Source organism: Puma concolor, chromosome E4 (assembly GCF_028749965.1).
Source record: "Puma concolor isolate L17-30 chromosome E4, mPumCon1.1.hap2, whole genome shotgun sequence".
Lineage (NCBI taxonomy): Eukaryota > Metazoa > Chordata > Mammalia > Carnivora > Felidae > Puma > Puma concolor.
Genome location: NC_141683.1, coordinates 57,056,460 through 57,084,369, shown reverse-complemented (window position 1 = coordinate 57,084,369; position 27,910 = coordinate 57,056,460). Strand labels below are relative to the sequence as shown.

The window sequence follows — 27,910 nt, the reverse complement described above, 5'->3', positions numbered from 1 at the left end:
TATCTTTGGGGTGCCTGGGTGGCTCAGTCAGTTAAGCATCCGACTTCGGCTCAGGTCAGATTTCACGGTTTGTGGGTTCAAGCCCCACGTTGAGCTCTGTGCTGACAGCTCAGAGCCTGGGGCCTCCTTCAGATTCTGTGTCTCCCCCTCTCTCTTCCCCCTTTCCCCCCCACCCGCTCACGCTCTGTCTCTGTCTCTGTCTCTCTCTCTCTCAAAAATAAATTAACATTAAATTTTTTTTTTAAAGTTTGAGGTATTTTTGACATAGATTCTGCACATTACTAGACTAGCTTCTTAGTTATACTATATTTCAGGGTTTACCCCCCATTTTGTTTGAACAGCAATTTCTGATATACTGGGATGCATATGGGATTTTTAGGGGGGCATATTTATCCTGTGTTTGATTGAGCTCACTGAACTATTTTTATTAGACCATGTCTTATTCGAAATACAGCAAACTCTGACATAATATTTTAAATTGGAAATTGAACCCTTATGTTGTTCCTGTTTTTAATAAAAACTCTTACACTACTTCTCAATTAGCAAAATGGTGGATCTTGGTTTAAATAAAACCTTTCGAGAAATTATTTTACAGATCTTTTTCCTTAAAATATGATGTTGATATTTATTCCTTTTCCAAGATTGACTAAAGCATGATTTTTTTATTTAATCTATTAATAGGCATGTGCTAATCAATAGTTTTTAAGACATTGGACCATCCTTACCTTCCAATGATAAACCATAATTGGTGGCATTTCAAAATTATTTTATCGTTTCGAAAAAACTCTTACTCTAAAAACTTTAATTTTATACTCATAAATGAAATTGGTTAATTTTTTATTATTTTAATTCCAGTGTAGTTAACATTCAGTGTTTATTAGTTTAAGGCATACAATATAGTAAGTGATTCACCAGTTCCATATATTATTAGTCAGTCCTCAGCAAGATAAGTATAATGTTAATCTCCTTCACCTATTTCATCCATTCCCCTGACCTCCCTCCCTCTGGTAACCATCTGCTACCAGACTCCAGTTAAGAGTCTGTTTATTCATTTGCCTCTTTTTTTTTTCCCTTTGTACATTTGTTTTTTTTCCTAAATCCACATATGAGTGAAATCATATGACATTTGTCTTTCTCTGACCAGCTTATTTTGCTCAGCATTATATTCTCTAGATCAATTTATGTTGTTGCAAATGATAAGATTTCATTCTTTTCATGACTGAGTAATATTCTAGTTGTGTGTGTGTGTGTGTGTGTGTGTGTGTGTATGCACACTTCTCTATCCATTCATCTATGGATGGACATTTAGGCTGCTCCCATAATTTGGCTATTGTAAACAGTGCTGCTATAAACATAGGGGTGCATATATCCTTTTAAATTAGTGTTTTCATATTCTTTGGGTAAATACCCAGTAGCATGATCACTGGATTGTAGGGTAGTTCTATTGTTCATGTTCTGAAAGACCTCCATATTTTCTTCCACAATGGCTGTACCATTTTACATTCCCACCAACAACGCAAGAGGGTTCCTTTTTCTTCACATCCTTGCCCAAACCTGTTGTTTCTTGTATTGTTGACTCTAGCCATTCTGACAGGTGGGAAATGATATCTCATTGTGGTTTTGATTTGAATTTCCCTGATGATGAGTGATGAGGAGCATCTTTTCATGTGTCTGTTGGCTGGATGGCCTCTGGGGAGAAATGTCTATTCATGTCTTCTGCCCATTTTTAAATTGGATTATTTGTTTTTTGGGTGTTGAATTTCATGAATTCTTTATATATCTTGGATACTAAACCTATATTGAACATGTCATTTGCAAATATCTTCTCTCAATCAGCAGGTTGTCTTTTAGTTTTGTTTGTTGTTTCCTTTTCTGTGCAGAAGCTTTTTATTTTGATGTAGTCCCAATAGTCTATTTTTGCTTTTGTTTCCTTGCCTCAAGAGACCTATCTACAAATATGTTATGGCCTAAGTCAGAAATTAGTGCCTGTGTTCTCTTGCAGGATTTTTATGGTTTCAGGTCTCACACTTATATACTTAATCCACCTTGACTTTATTATTGTGTATTGTGTCTGAAAGAGAGCAGTTTCATTCTTTTGCATGTAGCCAGTTTTTCCAATACCATTTTAGGAGAGACTGCCTTTTTCCCACTCGATATTCTTTCCTGCTTTCTTGAAGATTAATTGACCATGTAATTGTGTGTTTATTTCTGGGGTTTCTATTCTGTCCTATTGATCTATATGTCTATTTTTGTGCCAGTACCATAATGTTTTGATTACTACTGCCTTGTAATATAAGTTGAAGCCCAACATTGTGGTCCCTCCAGCTTTGTTTTTCTCTTTCAAGATTGCTTTGGCCATTTGGGGTCTTTTGTGCTTCCATACAAGTTTTAAGATTCTTTGTTCTAGTTCTGTGAAAAATGCTGGTGGTATTTTGATAGGGATTGCATTAAATCTGTAGATTCCTTTGGGTAGTGTAGACATTTTAAAAATACTTGTTCTTCCAACCCACGAACATGGAATGTCTTTCCGTTTCTTTGTGTCGTCTTCAGTTTCTTTCATCAGTGTTCTATAGTTTTCAGAGTACAGGTCTTTCACCTCTTTGGTTAGGTTTATTCCTAGGTATCTTATTATTTTTGGTGCAATTGTAAGTGGGATTGTTAATTTCTCTTTCTGCTGCTTCATTATAGGTGTGTAGAAATGCAAAGATTTCTGGGTATTGATTTTGTATCCTCTGACTTCACTGAATTCGTGGATCAGTTGTAGCAGTTTTTTGGTAGAGTTTTTAGGTTTTCTCTATATAGTAGCATGTCATCTGCAAGTAGTGAAAAGTTCACTTCTTCCTCATCATTTTGGATGCCTTTTATTTCTTTCTGTTGTCTGGTTGCTGTGGGTAGGACTTACTTCCAGTACTATGTTGAATAAAAGTGGTGAGAATGGACTTCTTCCTGAACTTAAAGGAAAAGCTCTCAGTTTTTCTTCCATTAAAGATGTTAGCTGTGGGTTTTTAATACATGGCCTTTATTATGTTGAGATATATTCCCTCTAGATGTACTTTGTTGAGGGTTTTTATCATGAATTGATGTTATACTTTGTCAGATGCTTTTTCTGCATCTATTAAAACAATCAATATAGTTTTTATCCTGTCTCTGATTGACGTGATGTATCATGTTAATTGCTTTGCAGATATTGAACAGCACTTTGCATTTAGGGAATAAATCCTACTTGATTGTGATAAATGATATTTTTAATGTATTGTTGGATTCCATTTGCTAGTATTTTGTCGAGGATTTTGGATCTATGTTCACCAGAGATATTGGCCTGTAGTTCTCTTTTTTTGTGTGTGTGGTGTCTTTATCTGGTTTTGTATCAGGATAATGCTGGCCTCATAGAATGAATTTGGAAGTTTGCCTTCCTCTTCTATTTTTTTTTTAAGTTTGAGAAGAATCGTTATTAACTCTTCTTTAAATGTTTGGTAGAATATACCTGTGAAGCCATCTGGTCCTGAGCTTTTGTTTGTTGGGAGTCTGTTCAGAGTCTGATCATCCATACACCATAAAGAAGTCAAATTAATCTTCCCAAGATTTGAAAATGATCTAATACATTCTAAGAGCTTCCATTTCAAACAGTGGGTATTAGATATTTCAATTTTCCTGTCCAGTAGAGAAAAGATATTCCGAATCCAGCACAAAATTTCCTGCCTTACCGTCAATATCACCATCTTTTCAAAAAATAAGAAAACATTTTCACCTCCCCAAAAATCAGGAAGGACTGTTATCCACATCACATATATCAAAGGAATAACAATTATGTCATAATTGATCTGTCTAACTGCTGATGGGCAGGTTTCTTTTGCCAATAACTGGAGGGATGCAACCCCATAGTATCAGAAATATTAAATGTGAGAAACGTTGTATGGTGGTTTAGAGAAAATGTGGCAGTAATACATTTCAACTAAAGCTCAGCATGGTTTTGTGGGCTTGCCTGGAAATATAACCACTCTTTACATTATTGTGTCTATGGAGAAATATATTCTGGTTTCTAAATAACTGATTACAGATGATTTTTTACAAAGAAATTCATTCCTTTATATTTACAGTGCCATTGTCATTTTTATGGGAATATTTAAAAGTCCACATGTTATATAAAGCCAGGAGCTGGGTCTCATTTTCTAGCACATTCTCTCTGACCCAAGGACGAGCCACCAAAGTTAGGTTGCATTTGTTATCTTCTCTGTTGAATAATTGTACCTTTTTTCTCATTAGCTTTGTAGATCCCTCACTGCAATTTGAATCCCAACTGAAGATAATAGAGTCATCCTTTAAAAAGGTATTTTCTATTCCAAGTCTTGAGAAAGTGAGGCAAATGGGGAACAGTGAAGATGACAAAGAGGACATAGAGGTAAGTCTCCGCTTCAGTTATGAAGAGGCACTGTTATGCACCACAGCAATCCTGACAAATGCCCTTGCACCAAATGCCCTTTGCTACCTCCTTCACTCTTTTGAGCTATAATAAACAGTCTATTCCAGTGCCTCTGGACTCCTTGTGAATTCCACAACCCTTGGGATTTAATGGATCGTATAGGAGTTATGAGAACAAATGAGTGAAGAAAGTTTAGGTTAATTGTTTTAGCAAGGACAGAGTTTATGGGCCAAGGCTGCAAAGAAGAAAAGAGGAGCAAAGAAAGGTGGAGAGAGGAAGAGCCCTAGAGTAAGGTCAACAACACCTCTGGTCTCCATTTCCTCAGCACAGCTACACAGCGCACCTGCCTTGTAAGATGGGGGAGCGGTTCATGGCACATTATACTGAGTGAGGTCTCATCTCTATAGCTACCTCATTCCTTTCTTGCCTTCAGTGTATGGGGAGAACTCGGGACCCCGGGACACAAAACTATAGACATGGAGTACAATTACATCTAAGTTTATCTGGCCGACTGTTCGTGCAATATTTTTGTTTTTCAGAATTTATATCAAAATATTTTAAACATGTATGAAGACACTCTTCTCATCTTGGTGTCTAAAGACCTCTACAAACTGCAAATCTTAAAGGTAAAGGGAAAGCAAGCACTTTTCTTCTCTGGTCTGAAATCTAAAAGAGCTCACTGTATTTCACTAATCATTTCCCTTTTGTCATATTTGCATCTTCTTCAAGTATTTGGTGGCTGATCTTTTGTTTCCTCCGAAGGTGTAAAATATCCCCCAAATGAAATCACTTCCCTTTATTTGGATTACAGAGACACACTTTTTTTTTTTTTAATTTTTTTTCAACGTTTTTTATTTTATTTTTGGGACAGAGAGAGACAGAGCGTGAACGGGGGAGGAGCAGAGAGAGAGGGAGACACAGAATCGGAAACAGGCTCCAGGCTCTGAGCCATCAGCCCAGAGCCTGATGCGGGGCTCGAACTCACGGACCGCGAGATCGTGACCTGGCTGAAGTCGGACGCTTAACCGACTGCACCACCCAGGCGCCCCCAGAGACACACTTTTAAGAATGCAATTTGGGGGATGGGGCGCCTGGGTGGCTCAGTCGGTTGAGCGTCCGACTTCGGCTCAGGTCATGATCTCACGGTCCGTGAGTTCGAGCCCCGCATCGGGCTCTGTGCTGCCAGCTCAGAGCCTGGAGCCTGCTTCGGGTTCTGTGTCTCCCTCTCTCTCTGCCCCTCCCTCGTTCATGCTCTGTCTCTCTCTGTCTCAAAAATAAATAAACATTAAAAAAAAAAAAAAAGAATGCAATTTGGGGAGGATGGCACCACCAGACACTTAAGACAAATGTTATGTGGCAATGTAAAAGTGAATCCAATATGGGTTAACAGAGAGGAGAGGGTGACTGGCCTAAATCACCTTCAGGTCCGCGCGACATTAAATCATACTTCGATAGTGTCTATATGATTGCTTGTTCCCCCACAGCCCTGGGACTGGAGAATCCCATGAGCATCCCATCCTCATGGACACCATGATAACTAACAGAGGAAGGTGTAACAGCTGCGCCAAACCCCACTTACATCAAGACTTCACTGTTTTTAACATCTCAGTCAGAGACAGGAGACTGCTCAGGATATCTGACGACCTTTAGCTGTGCATTAGCAAGATGGCATCAGGGGAACCTGTCTGAAAATACTGGGGAACCAGAGTGACTGATTCTACCAGGAGCATTATGAGTCTGTGCAAACTATAAAATACGTTCAAGTCAAGAAGCAGAATTGGTATCTATGAAGACAAGAAGGAATGTGAGGAAAAATAAAATCTACTGAGTTCCTTTGTGCCTAATTTAAGCCAAATATTTTCTGTGTACTTTAAAAATTTCACCTCACAGCCCTTTAAAGTAGTTGTGATTATTCCATTCTTAGAACTATTTCCCCATGCATGCTCTTTCAACCAATAAACCATTGTTTATTGAGCATTTGTTCTACATCAGGCACTAAGCTGAGTACTTCACATATGGGTTATTTCATTTAATCCTTACAATAAACCTATGAGGAAGTTACCATCATCCCTCCCGCCCCCATTATGCAGATAAGGAAATGGAAGCAGAAGAGAGGAGGAATAGTATGTACAATGCTCATGAAAGGGGGAGCTACTCGAACTTGGTAACCTGGTACTTAACCATGTTGCTCTTATACCTTCCATGTCTAGAAACTCTCTTGATCCTCAAAAAGCTGAAGGCCCACACGTAGAAAAGGCAGAGACTGACCTCCAGGGATTTAGACTCTTCTGCCCTGGGAAATGGACTTCAGACCAGTTTTATACAATAGGAGCAAGTGAAAGGAGGACATTTAGCATAAATTCCATGGACTCCAGCAGAGTGCCTTAAGAAATCTGTTGATGGTAGCTGGCATGTGAGGCATAGGCAGTCTTCTTCCCTTCCCAAGCTTGTAAATATGTCCCTGCATCTGGAGATTTAGAGCAAATAGAAGTTACAGCAAGATGGAGTTGAATCAAAATTAGCAAGAACCTTCTAACCGAGCTGCCTCCAGGAATATTTTCTGCACCCATGAGCCAGAAAATAACGGAGTGTTGAATCTGCAGAGGAAATTCTGGAGTAAAATGACATTTCAGGATCAGATGACATTTCAATTCTCTTTTAAAATAGAAAGTCAGATCCTGTGATTAAAGAGAGAGGATAGTACTTTGAAAGAAAAAGAGGAGAAGCAGCGGATAATCCCATCACAGCCTCATGTTAAGCTCTTTATGATGACTGACAAAGTGACCGTTAGGTTGCACATTAGTAAAGACTCGTTGGATAGAATTAAGTAACATACAACCCATGCTGGAGGGGAGGTGGGTGGGGGGATGGGCTAAATGGGTGATGGGCATTAAGGAAGACACTTACTGGGATGAGCACGGGGTGGTACATGTAAGTGGTGAATTACTAAATTCTACTCCTGAAACCAATGCTACACTATATGTTAACTAACTGGAATTTAAATAAAAAATATCATAGTAAATAGAAAACAAACAAATAACGTTAGTAACATGCTACCCAGGTGTAGTTGCTACAATAGATGAAGTGTGCTAGATAGCTTGCAGCATACAACTAGCCGGTTGTCCGTCTTTTTGAGAGCAATGTAGGTTAGATGTGACATAATCAGGAGCCCCCCGGGGACTCTTGACATGGTGGAGACGGAGACTAAAAGGAGGGGACTTGTAGAAACGGAAACACCACGCTCTAGGATGATTCTTGTGTTTCCCACAGGACATGGCCATGTGGATGAATGAAGACAGTTCATACCTGCAGGAGAGAGCCATAGTGGTCATCAGCAGGGTGCTGAGCTTTGCCTCCAGGAAAGTCAGGGGATACGTAAGTGACAGCGCAATACGCCACCCGCTCCTGAAGGCCGAGTCTCTGTAGTGCTGCCTTCCAAGTCTTGAGGCTGGAGAGTTCTAAATGCCTGCTTGGTATGAGCATGCGGGCAGGTTGGGACACTGAGAAGAGTCAATATCCTACGTGATTTTACATGGCTCTGCAACTCGATTTTTTCACTGAACAATATGTCCCTCAGATATTTTCATGGCAATGTATGTAAGTGTATCTCATTCTTTCAGCCAAAGCATATATCCCCGTAGTTTTGATGTATTGTAATTTAACTATAGATGGAAATTCGGGTATATTTGGTTTTTTTTTTCCTACTTCAAACAATATACAAATGGTTACCTTTTTTCAAGTGCTTGTTCACTTAGAAATGCTTAGAAAGATAATAGATCAAAGTGTATGGATAGGTTACAGTTTTAGCATTACAAAATTATCCTCCGGTTTGTATTCCTGTGGATATTAGAGTAATCATTTGCCCACACCTTCACCAACACTGGGATGTGATTGGACTTTCTAACGGTTGCCTTTCAGCTGGAAAGCAAACAGGCATCTCATAATTTCCAGTATTTACTGGGGTTTTCTGTATTTTTAATAACATCATTCCTTGCCTTCTAAAAATCCTTGCCGTCTATGAACATTTCTCTCCCTTTTGGATAGCGTGTATCCAGTCTCTGTTTTGAAACTCATTCTTGGGGCGCCTGGGTGGCGCAGTCGGTTAAGCGTCCGACTTCAGCCAGGTCACGATCTCGCGGTCCGTGAGTTTGAGCCCCGCGTCAGGCTCTGGGCTGACGGCTCAGAGCCTGGAGCCTGTTTCCGATTCTGTGTCTCCCTCTCTCTCTGCCCCTCCCCCGTTCATGCTCTGTCTCTCTCTGTCCCAAAAATAAATAAACGTTGAAAAAAAAAATTAAAAAAAAAAAAAAGTGAAACTCATTCTTAACTGTGATTTTTAAACAGAAGTCTTCTAATTGCTCACCTGATTGTTTGAATCATTCAGGAGTTCAGAATGAAGGGGGCCAGAAACATACATTCGTGATGACACCTTCACGTACCCATATTCTACCTCTTACACAGAGAGCTTTTGACATATTGAGACAAAAAGCCTAGATACACTTTACAATATACCTGAATTTTTACTGTTTTGTTTAAAATCAGCTTTGGAAGGTAACATAATTTACTTACAGGAGGAAATGCAGTCCAGGATGTTCTTTGCATCAGCTAATTCTCTATTTCTAAAGAGAGATGGAGTGATTTGCTTCAATCTTCTGGTTGCCTGGCCAGGGAAGGCAGCCTTCTATTTCTAAAACGGCTTGGTTGTCCGTTCATATGTCTGAAAGGCTAGTCATTCAAAATTTTGCAGCAAGGCTTGAGATTAAGTGCAGTTCGCAACTCCAGCCTGTTTTCTGAACAGTTTCTAAATGTTTCATGCACTCAGCAAGTCTTTGATGGCGACTGTCTGACCAAGATCTATTCATGAGCGGCTGTCTGCTTTTGCATTTGTATTCAGTATACATATACTTGTTCATTTATATTCTAGTGAGTTCCACTCAGGTAGCAGGTATGACATTTTGGAGTTTTGTCATCTTCTATCACCTCTTCTCAATTTTGATTATGTTCATGAAGTTCATTCTCCCCTACACACATCTCATCCCTCAACTGTTAAAAAAATAAATCTGTAAATTCACATGTGTGCAGAAGCCTGTCATAAATTGGGTGTCCCTACTTATAACTGAGATTTGAGAAGTCAAATAGGGTAACGGATTACTTTGTTCTGCAGTGTTCACTAAGGACCAGCAGGTGGAAGCACACCAGCATTTTCCAGAACATAGAAGCTAAGCTAGCATCAACCAGTTCGTCATAGTCAAGCAGGCATAAAACTTTATTAAGTTAACTTTCTCTTTAGGATAATGTCCTCTAAACATGGTTAAGTCAGTGAAATTAATGGGGGAGAGAGGACAAATATATGAAATAAAACAGATGAATGCATTATTAAATTAAAAACTAGGCTTCCCCCAGGCCTTGTCTCTGTATCTGTGTGTCTGACACATTGTAGATAATCAGTGAAGATCTGCTTTGCCCTTCTCTAATTATATGTAACTACCTATTCTGTGCTCACGTGCTGTCTGTTCACTGGAAAGACTTTTTTTTTCTTTCATAAATTACTGTATCCTGGGGTGCCTGGATGGCTCAGTTGGTTAAGAGTCTGACTTCGGCTCAGGTCATGATCTCATGCTTCATGAGTTTGAGTCCCGCTTCGGGCTCTGCACTTGATAGTGCTGAGCCTGGAGCCTGCTTCACATTCTGTGTCTCTCTCCCTGCCCCTCCCCGACTTGTGGGCGCTTGCTCTCTCTCTCTCTCAAAAATAAATAAGTAAACATAAAAAAATAAATTACCCTATTCTATACCTTCCAGAATCTCAGTGGCCCTTGTATTATTAAATAATCCAAACTACCATTTATATTCTATCAAAAATACTCTTTCCTGTAGTAATTCCCCTTATACGACCTATGTGCCTATCAGGGTGAAGAACTTCCACACTCAAAGAATATTTGTCCTTTCAATTAAACTATTCAATTTTCAAACAGGCAAAGAAACGTGAGTTAATTGTGTCATCTTATATCGTTAACAGAAAGACTTTTCCTGGGTTTGTTCTTTTGGCACAGTCTTTCAGCATTTGAGAGATGGGTGGGGCAGCGCACCAGTGGTCCTGCCAATCTTTCTCTTGCTTCAACAGTGTTTGGATGGAACAGACTCAGGGGCGCCCCTTTTATCAGCCTCCAACCACTCTCCAAACTTTCTTCCAGTTGCAACCTTTGGAGCCATCTTCTTGGCCACCCTCTGCTTCCAGGACCAGCCGATACCCTATTTTGAGCTTAACTCCTTATTACCGATCAACCAGGAGCACCCAGATTCGTCAGAATTATTCCACAGAGGTGGAGGCCGCTGTCAACTGCCTGGTCAACAGACATCTGTGGGCCTCTTACACCTACCTCTCTCTGGGCTTCTATTTTGGCCATGAGGATGTGGCTCTAAAGGCATAAGCCACTTCTTTCAAGAATTGGCTGAGGAGAAGTGGGAGGGCACTGAGCGTCTCTTGAAGATGCAAAACCAGTGTGGCAGCCACACCCTCTTCTAGAACATGCAGAAGCCATATCAAGATGAGTGGGGGTAAAACCTTGGATTCCATGGAAGCCGCCCTGGTTCTGGAGAAGAGCCTGAACCAGCCCCTTTTGGGTCTGCATGCCCTGCGTTCTGCCCATGCAGACCCTCATTTCTGTGACTTGCTAGAGAATCATTTCCTCGATGAAGCGGTAAAAGTCATCAAGAAGATGGGCGACCACCTGACAAACCTCCATAGGCTGGCTGACCCCCAGGCTGGGCTGAACAAGTATCTCTTAAAAAGCCTCACCCCGAAGCATAACTAAGAGCTTCTGGAGCCCAGCAGCCTTTTTGAGGGGCCCCTCTGGCATCCCCCTGGTGCGAGGGCTTGTGCCTGAGCCTCTTCCTGCAGCCACTAGGTAGCTTTTTAACCACCCTGCAGCCCTCTCCCAAGCTATGGGCCAAATGTAAACGATAAAGCTTTTAGCAGCAATAATAATAATAATAATAATAATAATAATAATTAGATGAGTGGGAATCCCCCCACCAAAAGAAGATGGGTGGGATTTAGGGAGGAAGATGGGGGTGGAGTAGGAGGACCCTAGGCTTGCCTTGTCCAACACATACAAGTAGGTGACTATCAAATCATCTTAAGTACCCTAGAAATCAACCTGAAGACTGGCAGAATAAACTCCACAACTAAAAGTAGAGAAGAGTCCAGAAGAGCCCAAATCAAAGATGGTAGGAAGTGTGGACACACCATTTGGGAAAGAAACAAATCATGAATTCTGTGGTAGGGAGGGAGATGTGGTGGAAGAGAAGGGTAAGAGACAGACTAGCACAGTGGGTAGCACGCGGGGAAGACGAATCCCCATGGCAATTGGCTCGGAAAGTGGGAGGAGCCAAATTTCATGAGTTCTTGCAATCACTGGGGCTTAAAGCCTGGAGCTTTAAAGGTCAGCAGACTTGGCTCTAGAAGAGCTTAGAGGACATTGTGCTGCTCTTAGAGGGAAAGCAAACAGGCAGCCTATGGACATACAGCATGGAAACAGTGATATGAAAAGCACTTGGGGCACACAGTGAGGAGGTTATTTGCTCTTCTCTGAGTGTGCCCCGGAAAGGCAACATTCATGCAGAAACCCCCCTCCATGAACAAAGGAACTGGAAGATGTCGTTTCCTTCTCCTTCCCCTCAGCATTAACACAGACCCATGTGCAGCAACCAGGACAGCGCAATCACTACCTAATTTGCTTACATGAAGCCCTGACCCCACCTCCCCCCCCCCCCCCCCCCCCCGCCGCCATGCTCCAGCAGAATCACCCTTCCCAATCATGCTTGCTTGGTCCCAGCCCAGCAGGTGCCCTTTCCGAGAAAACTGGCTGGCCCAAACCCCTGCCCACGTTGAGTCTCCTGTCCCAAGAGTTTTGCAGGGCTTCAGTTCTGGTAGAGGTGGCAATGGGTATCATCTCACAAGCGGACCAGAGCACACCTAGTTAAAACTTGTCACATTCAAGCCAAGGACCAAACACTTCCCACAATAGGCAGAGAAACAGACAATTGAGCTGCAGGATAAAGTGGCCAGGACACAACAGCAGAGCACACACAGCACACATTGAAGATACTCCCTGAAGTGACAAGCCCTGGGGAATAAGGGAGCTTACATTATAGGGCACTAAGGACCTCTTCTTCATAAGGCCATTACCTTCAAGAACAGGAGACATAGCTGACTGTTCTGACACAGAGAAGCAGGCACAGAGACTTAGACAAAATGAGAAGGCAGAGGAATTTGTCCCAAGTGAAAGAACAGGACAAGGTTACAGGCAGATCTAAGTAAAAAATATATAAATAACATGCTTGATAGAAAATTTAAAGTAGTGATCATAAAGATACTTGCTGGACTTGAAGAGAGAGTGGAAGGCATCAGTGAGACCATTAACACATGATAAAGAATTACATAGCATAGATAGAGGGCTGAATAAATAAAATCAGAGACATGCTTGAGGGAATGAATAGCAGACTGGAAGAAGCAGAGGAATGAATCAATGACCTGGAAGACAGAGTAATGGAAAGCAATCACACTGAAAAAATAAAAAAAGAATTATGCAAAACAAGAATAGACTTAGAGAACTCAGTGACTCCATCAAACATAATAACATTCATATTGTAGGGGTCCCAGTAGAAGAAAAGAGAGAAAAAAGTGGGGAGAAAATTTATTTGAAGAAATAATAGCTGAAAACTTCCCTAATTTGGGGAGAAGGAAACAGACATCCAGATCCAGGGAGCACAGAGATTCCCCAACAAAATCAACAAAAGCAGATCGACACCAAGATATATCAAAATTAAAATGGCAAAATATAGTGATAAAGAAAAAAAAATGGTTTAAATAGCAAGAGAAAAAGCATCAGTCAGTTACAAGGGAAAACCCATGATGCCAGAAGGAGATTTTTCAACAGAAACTTGGCAGGCCAGAGTTCATGATATATTCAAAGTGCTGCATGAGAAAAATCTGAAGCCAAGAAAGCTCTGTCCAGCAAGGCTATCATTCAAAATAGAAGGAGTGATAAACAGTTTCCCCGAAAACAAAAACTAAAAGAGTTCATGACCACTAAACCAGCCCTGCAAGAAATACTAAAGGGGACTCTGTGAGTGGAAAGCAAAGACCAAAACTGACAATATGAAGGTAGGAAACACAAAAGCAGTAAAAAGGACTATTTCTGTAAAAAAAAAAAAAAAATCAGTCAAGTAAATCACAAAATAAAAAGATGCAAAATATGACAACATATGACTAAAACGTGGGGAGGAGAGGAGAAAAGAATCAGTTCAAACTTAAGTGACCATCAACTTAATATAGACTGTGACATGCAGAAGAGGTTATATACAAACCAGTGGTAACCGTATATCAAAAACCACTGATAAACATGCAAAGAATAAAGAGAAAGAATTCCAAATATATCACTAAAGAAAATGAGCCAACTACAAAAGAAAGACAAGAAAGGATCAGAGAAAATCTTCAAAATCCACCACAAAACAGATGACAAAATGGCAATAAATACATATCTATCAATAATTACTTTGAATGGAAATAGACTAAGTGCTCTAATCAAAAGACCTAGGATGACAAACTAGACAAAAGACAAGAGACTCATTTCAGTCCTAAAGACACGTGCAGATTGAAAGCAAAGGGATGGAAAAACTTTTATCATGCAAATGGATGTCAAAAGAAAGAGTATCAAAACTTAGATCACACAAACTAGACTTTAAAATAGACTGTAATAAGAGACAAAGAAAGGCACTATAGGGGCGCCTGGGTGGCGCAGTCGGTTAAGCGTCCGACTTCAACCAGGTCACGATCTCGCGGTCCGGGAGTTCGAGCCCCGCGTCAGGCTCTGGGCTGATGGCTCAGAGCCTGGAGCCTGTTTCCGATTCTGTGTCTCCCTCTCTCTCTGCCCCTCCCCCGTTCATGCTCTGTCTCTCACTGTCCCAAAAATAAATAAACGTTGAAAAAAAAAAAAAAAATTAAAAAAAAAAAAAAAAAAAAGGAAAAAAAAAAAAGAAAAGAAAGGCACTATAAAATAATAAAAGGGACAATTCAACAAGATGGTACAACAATTATAAATATTTATGCACTCAACATGAGACCACTCAAATACATAAAACAATAACAAACATAAAGGAATTAGTTGATAGTGATACACTAACAGTAAAAGACTTTAACACCCCCACTTAAATTAATGGAGAGATCATCCAAATAGAAAATCAATAAGAACACAGTAGTTTTGAATGACACACTTGACCATATGGATTTAACATATATTCAGAGCACTCCATCCTAGAAGTGCAGAATACACTTTCTTTTCAAGTGCACAGGGAACATTCTCCAGAATAGATCACCTATGAGGCCAGGAAAAAAGTCTCAACAAATGCAAAAAAGATGATCTTTTCTGACCATCACACGTGAAACTAGAAATCAACTACAAGAAAATTCTAGAAAGACCACAAACATACGGAAGTTCAATAACATGCAGCTAAACAATGAATGGGTCAACCAGGAAATACAAGAGGAAATAAAAAATTACACGGAAACAAATAAAAATGAAAACACAGTGGTTCAAAACATTTGAGATACAGCAAAAGCAGTTTTAAGAAGGAAATTTAGGGGCGCCTGGGTGGCTCAGTCGGTTGAGCGGCCGACTTCGGCTCAGGTCATGATTTCGCGGTCCATGAGTTCGAGCCCTGGGTCGGGCTCTGTGCTGACAGTTCAGAGCCTGGAGCCTGATTCAGATTCTGTGTCTCCCTCTCTCTGACCCTCCCCCGTTCATGCTCTGTCCCTCTCTGTCTCAAAAATAAATAAAAACGTTAAAAAAAATTTAAAAAAAAAAGAAGGAAATTTATAGAAATACATACCTACCTCAAATATACAACCTAATCTTACACCTAAATGAGCTAGAAAAAGGAACAAGAAACAAAACCTAAGACCAGCAGAAGGAAGGAATAATAAAGATTAGAGCAGGAATAAATGAATATAGAATAATAAGTAATAAAATGTAGAAACTAAAACACACACACTGTAGAATAAATCAATGAAACCAGGAGCAGGTTCTTTGAAAAGGTCAATAGAATTGATAGGCCTCTAGCCAGGCTTATCATGAAAAACAGTAAAAAGACTGAAATAAATAAAATCACAAATGAGAGAGAACTAACAACCAACACCACAGAAAAACAAACAATTATAGTAGAATATTATTAAAAACTATATGCCAACAAATTGGACAACCTAGAAGAAATGAATAAATTCCTAGAAATATATAAACTGCCAAAACTGAAACAGGAAGAAATAGATACTTTGAACAGATCAATAGCCAGCAAAGAAATGAAATCAGTAATCAAAAAACTCCCCAAAAATGAAGGGCCAGGGCCAGATGGCTTCATAAACAAATTCTATAAAACATTTAAATACAAGTTAATACCTGTTCTTCACAAACTCTTCCAAAATATAAAAGAGAAAGGAAAACTTCCAAATTCATTCTATGAGACCAGCATTAACCTGATACCCAAATGAGGTAAATATAACCACAAAATAAGAGAACCACAGGCCAATATCTCTGGTGAACATAGATCCAAAAATACTCAACAAAATATTAGCAAACTGAATTCACCAATACATTAAAAAAAATTATTCACTACAATCCAGTGGGACTTATTCTAAGGATGCAAATGGTTCAATATTTGCAAATTAATCAGTGTAATACATCACATCAATAAGAGAAAGGATAAGAACCATATGATCATTTCAATAGATGCAGAAAAAGCATTCGACAAGGTAAAATGTCCATTCATGATAAAAACCCTCAACAAGGTACATCTAGAGGGAACATATCTCAACATAATAAAGGCCATGTATTAAAAACTCACAGCTAACATTATCTTTAATAGGGGGAAAATGAGAGCTTTCCCCTTAAGGTCAGGAAGAAGTCCATTCTCACCACTTTTATTCAACATAGTACTGGAAGTAAGTCCTACCCACAGCAACCAGACAACAGAAAGAAATAAAAGGCATCCAAAATGATGAGGAAGAAGTGAACTTTTCACTACTTGCAGATGACATGCTACTATATAGAGAAAACCTAAAAACTCTACCAAAAAACTGCTACAACTGATCCACGAATTCAGTGAAGTCAGAGGATACAAAATCAATACCCAGAAATCTTTGCATTTCTACACACCTATAATGAAGCAGCAGCAAGAGAAATTAACAATCCCACTTACAATTGCACCAAAAATAATAAGATACCTAGGAATAAACCTAACCAAAGAGGTGAAAGACCTGTACTCTGAAAACTATAGAACACTGATGAAAGAAACTGAAGACGACACAAAGAAACGGAAAGACATTCCATGTTCGTGGGTTGGAAGAACAAGTATTTTTAAAATGTCTACACTACCCAAAGGAATCTACAGATTTAATGCAATCCCTATCAAAATACCACCAGCATTTTTCACAGAACTAGAACAAAGAATCTTAAAACTTGTATGGAAGCACAAAAGACCCCAAATGGCCAAAGCAATCTTGAAAGAGAAAAACAAAGCTGGAGGGACCACAATGTTGGGCTTCAACTTATATTACAAGGCAGTAGTAATCAAAATATTATGGTACTGGCACAAAAATAGACATATAGATCAATAGAACAGAATACAATACCCAGAAATAAACCCACATTTACATGGTCAATTAATCTTCAAGAAAGCGGGAAAAAATATTGAGTGGGGGAAAAAACAGTATCTTTAATAAATGGTATTGGAAAAACTGGACAGCTACATGCAAAAAATGAAACTGACCCCTTCTTACACCATGCACAATAACAACTTACTGAATGGGAGAAGATATTTGCAAATGACATATCTGATAAAGAGTTAGTATCCAAAATACAAAGAGCTTATAAAACTCAACACCCAAAAAAACAAATAATCCAATTAAAGATGAGCAGAAGACATAAATAGACATTTATGTCTTTGACTGGATGGCCTCCAGATGGCCAACAGACATATGAAAATATGCTCATCATCACTTACCATCAGTGAAATGTAAATTCATACAATGAGATATCGCCTCCAACATCTCAGAATGGCTAAATCAAAAATATAAGAAATAACACATGTTGGCAAGGATGTGGAGGAGAAGGAACCCTCTGGCACTGTTGGTGGGAATGTGAACTGGTGCGACCACTGTGGAAAACAGAATGGAGATTCCTCAAAAAGTTAAAAACAGAACTGCTCTGTGATCCAGAAATTGCACTACTAGGTATTTACCCAAAGAATACAAAAACACTAATTCAAAGAGATACATGCACCCCTATGTTTATAGCAGCATTATTTACATAGCCAAGATATGGAAACAGCCTAAATGTCCATCAACTGATGAATGGATAAAGAAGTGGTATCTATACACACACACACACACACACACACACACACACACACACACACACACACACAATGAAACATTGCTCAGCCATAAAAAAGAATGAAATCATGCTGTTTGCCATGACATAGATGGAGCTAGAGAGTATAAGACTAAATAGAAGAAGTCAGAGAAGGACAAATACCATATGACTTTAATCATATGTGGAATTTAAGAAACAAAACAAATGGGCAAAGGGAAAAAGAGAGAGAGAGACAAACTAAGAACAGACTCTTAACTGTAGAGAATGAACTGATGGTTACCGAAGGGGAAGTGGGGAGAGGCATGGATTAAATAGGTGATGGAGATTAAAGAGTGCACTTGTGATGATGAACGCCGGGTAATGTATGGAAGTGTTGAATCACATTGTACACCTGAAAGTAATATAACCAACCCTGTATATTAGCTACCTGGAATTAAATTTTAAAATAAATAAATAAATAAAAGATGAGTGGAGGATTTCCAGTCAAAGCTAACAGATTATCTGCATGCCTTTCTCTCCTCTCCCTCTAAAGTCCTCACAAAATGGAAGTGATGAAATTTGTCAAATTAGTAAAAAGTTTTAGGTGGGCTAGATGTCAACAGGATGATAGAAAAGATAGAAAATGGTAACTGACAAAGCCTCACAAAGGAAGCTGAAAGACAGGTGCACGTGAACATTAGGATGGGGTACAGCTTTTTAGGAAGCAGTTTGCCCTATGCAACTCTGGAGAAGCTGGAGCTTGGAGGTCCAAGTAATGATGAAGGGTGAGAGGCAAAGCAGGGTTGAAAATACATGCATTAACTGAAAGGATTCACTGAAAGTTTATACAGAAGACTCTATTGCCTTCCATCCCCCTTTAAACATGTACTATATTCCACAGGGACCTGGGTCCGCTGGCAGATAAAATTTGAGGACTTCTTCCTCAAAATGGCTAGAAAAACCCCTGAGAAAATTATCCTGATTGTTCAGAAATATTTCAGTGTAACCCCAGCGTCCCCACCTAACCACTCTAAAGCAAAGCCCACCTGTTGATGAGCCTTGCTCACATACATAAATTCTGCCAAGAAGCATTGCATTTGTAAGTATGACTAGATAACCAAGATTTGTCAGACATTTGGATTAACCCCTCCCAATACCAGAGTCAGCCCAAGATAAATAAAGAGAGAAACATGATTATCAAAATAAAGAGTCAATTCAGGTCACAGGTGAGAATTTAGCCTTGAAAAGAGTAGAGAAAACATATTTATATGCCAAAAGAAAATATAATTAAAGTAAAAATGGCCTATGCATTAAACAATTTTACTTAATCATAATAATAAGACCACATTATTGATTTTCAGCTTTTAAGATCAATCACAGAAAACTCAAATAAGTTATCGAATCCCATCAAATGCTATAAACTTAACAATGCAAAAGCAAAAATGCAGGGAAGAGTTTAGTGGTTCTTCAACAAGTTAAATACACAATTACCATATGACCCAGCAATCCTAGGTATATACCCAAAAGAATTTGAAAGAGCTGGTCAAACAAAAACTTTTACACAAATGTTCATTGCAGCATAATTCGCAATAGCCAAGACGTGGAAACAACCTAAATGTCCATCAACAAAGTGAATGGACAAATAAAATGTGGTATATTCATACAATGGAATATTACTCCGCCAAAAAGAGAAATGAGGTCGGATATATACTGCAACATTAATAAAACTGGAAAACATTACACTAAGTGAAAGAAATTAGACCTAAAAGCCTACATGTTCTATGAAATTTACATGAAATGGCAGAATAGGCAAATCCACAGAGACAGAAATCAGCTTTGTGGTTGACAGGGACTGTGGTTACCAAAGAATAAAGACTGACTGGTTAGCGGTTTTCACTTGAGGTGATGAAAAAGATTTAGAGCCAGAGAGAGGTGGTGGTTGTTCCACATTGTGAATGTGATTTATGCTACTGAATTGGGTACTTTAAAAGGGTTAAAATGGTAAATTGTGGGTTATGTATTTTTTTGCCACAATAAATAAATGCACGATAAAGTACAGGCAAAAGTAGTAAGAAAGTAGAAGACATGGTAGAAAAAAGTTGAAGGGAAATACAAGGGCTCCAAAACACTTACTCTATAAAGCAGAAGATCAACAAGGTATTTGTATACTATGAAACAAGAAATAAAAGTACTGCCATATTATGAAAACAGAAAAGGGAAGGACTACAAATAGTAATGTGCCATAATGAGTAACATGCTATATAGACAGGATGGTGGTAAAACAGAAAGATGTGATAACCCCTAATTTATCACAGCAGGAATAGATAGGCAATGTCCCAAACTGATATTAGAACAGAAATGGGAGTCCATTATTTAGAGATAAAAAGGTGACCTCCAGAAGAAGCAGCTAAAAACACTTAGGAGTGGTTGCCTCTGGAATTTAGTACCTAAACTACCATTATTGTTAAGACAAGGAACTGGAGAGGCCACATCTACAAAGAAGGAATCCAGTAAGAAAGGGTCAGAAAAGTGCGCAGAAATACTCCAGCTTAGGGATGGATTCTGAGAAGTTTTTTTTTTTTTTTTCTCCAGATCTTAATGCTTATTTTCCTTTCAGCACTTGGATAGATTTTCTATAAAAGCAGGGCCATATTGTATTGGAAGTTCCCAAAGTCTTGTGTTGGAGAGAGTGTAGCTGTTGTTGGTACACTTCTGAAGGGCACAATCAGTGTGCTCCACAGTGCAGAGCCTTTCTCCTGTCATGTTCCCCATCCTCCTCAAACGTGCCATGCAATCTAGAAACAGCCACACCTACAATAGAGACAGAAATTAGACAGACCCAACCTGGCAAACAGAATAGATAGACCACTGATAGCTTCATTTACAAAAACACCTGGTAATTGCACATCCACAAGTTCTTGAGGAGGCATAATCAGAAAAGCCATTTGAGGCAAATAAGACTTTAGGGGCAATCCCTTGTAAATGGTTCCCAACTTCTGTGAACTAAGCTGAGAGGACTACTCCCCCATCAGGCCCGATAGAGAAGTACCACTCAGTCCCACAGTGTGATGGTGGTTCTTAAAATTTTGCCATTAGATGGAAAAAGAAACCTGGGCTGCAATTCCAAAGAAAAGAGCACCCAGGAAAGGAAAACATGTCTCCCTAGAGCCCAGAGTAATGTCTGTACTGTCTGCTTCTAGATTCTCGTAACTCATAGGACTCCTAGAGTAGAGGGACCCCAAGGCCAGCCTTACAAAGAATCCACAGAAGTAAAGGATTATCTCTCCTTCTTCTGCTGAGACCATCGTTCCCAGTATCCTTGTTCAGTTATGCCCTTGACCCATGACCCAGTTCACTTCACATTCCTCTTTAGAAATGACTCTGTGTGTGTGTGTGTGTGTGTGTGTGTGTGTGTGTGTGTGTGTGTGTGTTTAAGATTGAGAGAAAGGGGTGGGTCAAGCAACATGAGAGGCAGGGCTAAGCAGACATATGAGAGAAGTAGAAAGAAAGAGAAACAGGCTGTGGGATCCTCCCAGAGGGTTGACTTGGTTCTAACTTTTACCACCAAAATTTGCTCTAATCCTCGAAACATCTATTTAAGAAAAATAATCACCTGTCTTAGAAACAAGAAGGCCTACTAGTTTACCAAACCTACATGTGAACAGAGCCCCTTTGTTTAAAAAATAATTGGTAATGGTACTCAAACCTTCACAAAACCAGAATGTCCCTTCCACCTCTCCTTTCTTCTTGATTAGTCAATCAAGAGGAAAATCTAACTATTTGAACAGCCTGTGTCACAGGACGTTGTAGGAAGAAATACATAAAGTTGTGATAGTAGCTTTGACATCAAAAGTAAATGCTCTGAATTTTTAGAAAATGAATTTCTTTGGGAAGAATCAGAACAACTCCAGGAGGAAAAGTCACATTTCTCCAGTGGCTTACAGAGGCATCTGAAGTGTGTCATACATAGACAAGAGCACATGACAGTTTTTGGATATCCTCCCTCTGCCCCAATATCCTGGAATGTGCTGCTACCTGATTTACAGAATAGAAACTAACATTAGTTGAGTTCCCATTATTTCCAAACACTTTGCTAAGAACTTGCTTTTTCGTTGTAAATAGTCCCCACGATAACTATTATAAGGAAGCATTTGTTATCTACATTTCACAGAGGAGGAAACTGAGGTAGTAACAGATTTGAACATAGGTTTGGTAAATTTGGAAGCTCATCCTCTAACCCTAGTCCGATATAGATATTAGAGGATCGGATACCGACGTTTGATGTTGACTAGGCACAGAAAATGCATTTTTCTCCCTTGTTTCTTCCCATTAGGCAAGTGTTGACGCTCCATGTCTGGGTGTCCTGGCAGCAGAACTGTCTCTTCTGTGTTGCCATAATGACGTCTCAATCACACAACAAGCATCCTTGGGCATGCATCACCTCCTCTGCATTGCAAAATGTCAGAACGGTAAGAATGATTTACCATCTCTTCTAAGGGGTACTACAAATTGTCCCTAACTGTTCTCCTTGTGGGTCCCAAGAAGGCTCTATGTCTGTAGATTTCTAAAGCCTGCCCCAACATCTATAGCTCCACTTTCTAACGTGCCTTTCATAATCTTTTTAGAATGATCAAGATATGCCAATCATGGTCCTTCAAGATCTATAAAGTACTATACTTGGATTAGTGTTGGGTGTTAATGCTGGGGACAGGAATGCTGTGGGGAAGAAGAGGAGAAAGAGAAGAAATGGTACCAATGGGACTTTTTAAAAAAGGAGGTATATTTTCCCCCTCTAATGGGGCATCAAATGGAATATTCAGATTCTTGCTTCAGGGGTGGGGGAAAATTAGCCACCAGCAGTAAATGCTGCTGTGGCCTGCCTAACAAAGCATAAAAGCAAGTCCTGGAAGTATCATACTATTTCCAAATAACTTAGAGAAAAGATTTACCCTCCTGTAATACATGACTAAATGTATAAATATAAACATACATATATACATATATATATATATATATATATATATATAATTGTGTGTAAGGCATTGAACACCAGATAGCAAAGGACAATGATTTATGAGAGAGGGAAACAAATAAACAAAATGAGGTGGGGTCTACAGTTGCTTGAGCTTACCACCTAAAGTAAGTTTGTAGACTGCAACCCAATGGTGTCACCAAGAAGAGACAGAATTAGGGATCCAGAGAGGTCATGATAGCTAGAGCTCACAGGTCTGAGGGCCAGAGAGGAGTGCACAAAGAGCTCCAGAGATTTGCACAGGGTTCTCCTTATTCAGGTATGTAGTGGTCAGAACACGCATGTGAGAGGATGCATGGGTGGCTCAGTTAGTTGATTTCTGCTCAGGTCATGATCTCATAGTTCGTGGCTTTGAGCCCTGTGTCGGGCTCCACACTGACAACACAGAGCCTGCTTGGTATTCTCTCTCTCTCTCTCTCTCTCTCTCTCTCTCTCTCTCTCTCTCCCCCTCTTTCTGCCCCTCCCCCACTCATGCTTACTCTCTCAAAAGAAGTAAATAAACTTAACAACAACAACAAAAAAGAATACGAATGTGAAGGAAACTACCTGAGGCCAGGGGAGAATGTTTAGGGAGAAAAATCCAATGAACTCGCAAAGGCTGGGAATAGTGCCTATGACGATAAGCCAGCATTTAAAACTTCATAATGCACAAGTAATGAGGAAGAGTACTCAAAGGGTTTTGTTTCATTAGAAGGAAAAGACGATCTCTAGACTAAATTGTTTTAGTGCCACTTAACAGACCTTAAAAATAAGATCTAAAAAGATCAGGTTATCTCCAAATACTTTAAATGTTAATCAGAATGAAGCTCAAACCTACTCCTAGGAATACCAATATTCCAGCAGTCAACAAGTTAAAATTCACAGTGTCCAATAACAATTATTACACTTGCAAAGAATCAGACCACAGCACATAATGAGGAGAGAAATGAATCAAAACTGACCCAGAAATAACTCAGATGATATAATTCGTAGAAAGGGACGTTAAAACAATTGTTATAATATATTCCAATTATTTAAAGAGTCCAAGAAAAAGATGAACATGTTAAGTAGAGACATAGAAAAATTTCTAAAAGACCTCAATTGGACGTCTGGAGATTAAAAGCATAATATCTGAGGTGAAGAACACTCTGGCAAAAATTAACAGTGTAATTTTCAAGAGGGCCAGAGAAAATAAGACACATTTCATTCACAGGAACAAAAGTAAATATGACAGTAAATTTCTTATCAGTAAAAGCCATAAACAATGGAGCAGCCTCTCAATGTACAGGGGGGAAAAAAGGCAATCTAGAATTCTTTAGCCAGCAAAAATTCTTTTAAAAACAAAAGTGAAATAAAGACATGTTTAGATATACAAGAGCTGCTAGAATTCATTGCCAGCAGATCTGCGATAAAAGAAATATGAAAGGAAATCCTTCAAGGAAAAACATCCTGGTGAAAATCTAGATCCGCATAAAGGAATGAAGAGTAATGTGTTGCAACTATGTAGGTAAATATTCTGTCCTCATTATTTAAAAAAAATTTTTTTAATGTTTATTTAGTTGAGAGAGAGAGAGAGAGACAGAGAGAGACAGAGCGTGAGTGGGAAGAGGGGCAGAGAGTGAGGGAGACACAGAATCCGAAGCAGGCTCCAGGCTCTGAGCTGTCAGTACAGAGCCCGACATGGGGTTCGAACTCATGAACTGTGAGTTCATGATCTGAGCTAAAGTCGGATGCTTAACTGACTGAGCCACCCAGGCACCCCTTCTCATTATTTAATCTTTTAAAATGATAATCAGCTGTTCAAGGCAAAAAATAATAATGTAAAAGCTATATGACAACAATAGAGGCTTGAAAGAGGAAGTAGGATTACTTTTTAAGGTTCCTGCAAACAGTGTGACATGTCACTTAACGAGTAAACTGTGATAAGTTAAAGATGTGTAATATAAACCTTAAGGCAGCCTCCTAAATAATATAGCCAAGAGGTATATATATATATATATATATATATATATATATATATACATATATATATATAGGTATATATATATATATATATATATATACCTATATATATATATGTATATATATATATATAGTAAGCCAAATTGAGATGTAATGTTTTAAAAACTACTTTAAAAGAAGACAAAAAAGAGGAAAAATAGAAAGAACAGATGGGAAAAATAGAAAACAAATAGTGAAGACTTAAAGCCATCTAGAGTAAATGTAAATATTCTGAACACCTCCAGTGAAAAGGTAGAGATTAACAGATTGGATAAAAAGCAAGGCTCAACTATATGCTGCCCTATGAGAAACCCAGTTTAAATGCAAAGCCATAAATAGAATAAAAGTTAAAAGTTGGAAGATAACACAGTAACACTAGTCAAAAAGAAATTAGAGTGGCTGAATCAATATCAAAAAATATATATTTCAGAGCAAAGAATGCTTCCAGGGAAAAAGAGGATCATTTCATAATGATAAAGGGGTCAATTAATTAATAAGACAACAATGCTAAACATGTATGTCCCTAAAATAAAAAATTTATAAAAATTAAAATACATTAAACAAAAATGGATAGAGCTAGGGGGCGCCTGGGTGGCTCAGTCGGTTAAGCATCTGACTCTTGATTTCAGCTCACGTCACCACCTCAGGGTCACGAGATTGAGCCCCGCAACACTCTCCATGCAGAGCAGGGAGCCTGCTTGAGACACTTTCCCTTCCTCTCCCTCTGCCCCCACTCGCTTGTGCACATGCTCTCTCTAAAAATAGTTTTTTAAAAAAGGATAGAACTACAAGGAGCAGATGTACAATTATAGTCAGAGAATTCAGTATCTCTTTCTCAATAATTCATAATCACACAGAAAATTTTTAAGGATATAGACTTGAACCAACTTGACCTAATTAATATATAGAGAACACCCCACCAATAATGGAAAAACGAACATTCTCCTCAAGGGAAAAACAGAAAACTTACCAAAATAGACCACATTCAAGCCATGAATCAAACCTTAAGAAAGTATAAAGTCTTTAATTCGTCCAAAATGTATTCTCTGACCAAAATGGAATTAACCTAGAAATAAAACTAGAAAGATACCTGGAAAATTCAAAATATTCGGAAACCAGGTAATCCACTTCTAAGTAACCCATGAGTCAAAAAAAAGAAATAAAAGTAGAAATTGAAAGCATTTTGAACTAAATGAAAAAATACCTACAAAGAAAACGCCAGACTGTAATGTTCTAGCAAACACTTTAAGGTAGAAAGTATTCCAATCCTACCCAAATTCTTCCAGAAATGTGAGAATGAGGAAACATGCCAAATCATTCAAGGAGGCCAGCAACATTCTGATACCAAAACCACATAAAGACATGACAACAAAAACAAAAACAAAACAAAAAACTACAGACCAACGTTCCTCAAGAACATAAGTGCAAACGTTTTTAAATAGATCCGCACATATATGGTCAAATGATTTTTGATAAAGAGTCAAAGGCAATTCAATGGAGAAAGAGTAAACATCGATAAATGGTGTTGAAAAATTGGTTATGTATCTATGCAAAAGAAAAGAACTTTGATCTATATCTTATATGTAATGCAAAAGTTAATTCAAAATGGACCCATATGGGTCCATAACTATGGACCCATAGTTAAAACTATGAAACAAGAAGTCCTTGTACCTTGAGTTAGGCAAAGATGTCTTAAACACAACACCAAAAGCATGACCTATACATTTTAAAAGTGAAAAATTAAGTATTTCTGCTCTTTGAAAGACACTGCTAAGAGAACAGATAAGCCACAGACTGGGAGAAAATATTTGCAAGTTACATATCTGACAAAAGGCTCACACCCAGAATTTAAAAATGAACACTCCAAACTCTGTAAGAAAACAGACAACCAAATTAAAAAATGGTAAATTTGAATTTGAATTACTGAGTCATTTCCCCGAAGAGACACAGATGGCAAAGACACACATCAAAAGATGTTCAATATTTGGTCATAAAAGACGTGTAGCTTAAAAACTGCCCGAGATCCCACTACATATTCATTAGGATGTCTCAAATGGAAACTCTGACCATACCATATGTTATTAAAGATGTGAAGCAGCTGGGACTCTCACGTTGCCAGAGGGAGCGTGACATGGTACGACAACTTTGGCAAACAATTTGGCCGTTTATCCTAAAAAGATAAACACACATCGACCAAATGACCCAGTCATTCCATAACTTGGGATTTAGCTAAGAGAAATGAAAGCAGATACCCAGAGCAAAACATGTACACAAATGTTGACAGCACCTTTATTTGGAAAAGCCAAAACCCTGGAAACAACCCAAATGTCCATCAATAGGCAAATGGGTAAGCAGACGATGGAATAGTATTCATCAGTAAAACGGGAATGATAACCTATACCTATACCTATACCTATAACCACTTGGGTAAATCACAAAACAATTTCGCTGAGGGCAACATGCGACACAACAGAAGAGTACATCCTATATGAATCTACTTATCTAAGATCAGAAAGTACACACTTGACAGAAAGCGAATGGCGGGGGCGCCTGGGTGGCGCAGTCGGTTAAACGTCCGACTTCAGCCAGGTCACGATCTCGCGGTCCGTGAGTTCGAGCCCCGCGTCAGGCTCTGGGCTGATGGCTCAGAGCCTGGAGCCTGTTTCCGATTCTGTGTCTCCCTCTCTCTCTGCCCCTCCCCTGTTCATGCTCTGTCTCTCTCTGTCCATGCTCTGTCTCTCTCTGTCCCAAAAATAAATAAACATTGAAAAAAAAAAGAAAGCGAATGACGGAAAGCAGAACCGTGGATGTCTTTGGATCAGGGGTGGGTACAGGGGAGCAGGTGTGGTGGAGGCAATGGATATGATTGGGTCTTTTTTTTATTTTTCGTTTATTTTTTTTATTGCAGTAATGTTTTTGTGAGTATATAATATACATATATAAAAACTTACCAAATTGTACATTTTAGACAAACTGGATGTCAATTATATCCCTATGGAGCTGTTAACAAACAAACAAAAATCGTTACAAGTTACCTTCTCTGGAACTAAAGACATCAGCACCTGAAGCTTTCAC

General features: G+C 38.9%; 1 protein-coding gene and 1 long non-coding RNA gene across 2 annotated transcripts in view; one reads left to right on the top strand and one right to left on the bottom strand.

Moving 5' to 3' along the window:
• LOC147572700 (uncharacterized) overlaps positions 1-27,910 on the bottom strand; it is a 300,233-nt gene that overhangs the window by 139,972 nt on the left and 132,351 nt on the right. The window lies entirely within an intron of this gene.
• Positions 1-27,910, top strand: part of MROH9 (maestro heat like repeat family member 9) — a 90,071-nt gene that overhangs the window by 26,201 nt on the left and 35,960 nt on the right. Inside the window, exons 5-8 of the mRNA XM_086694676.1 lie at positions 4,264-4,399; positions 4,960-5,046; positions 7,691-7,795; positions 22,157-22,292. Of these exons, the coding sequence (XP_086550802.1) occupies positions 4,264-4,399; positions 4,960-5,046; positions 7,691-7,795; positions 22,157-22,292 (464 nt within the window). The remainder of the gene's footprint in view (positions 1-4,263; positions 4,400-4,959; positions 5,047-7,690; positions 7,796-22,156; positions 22,293-27,910) is intronic.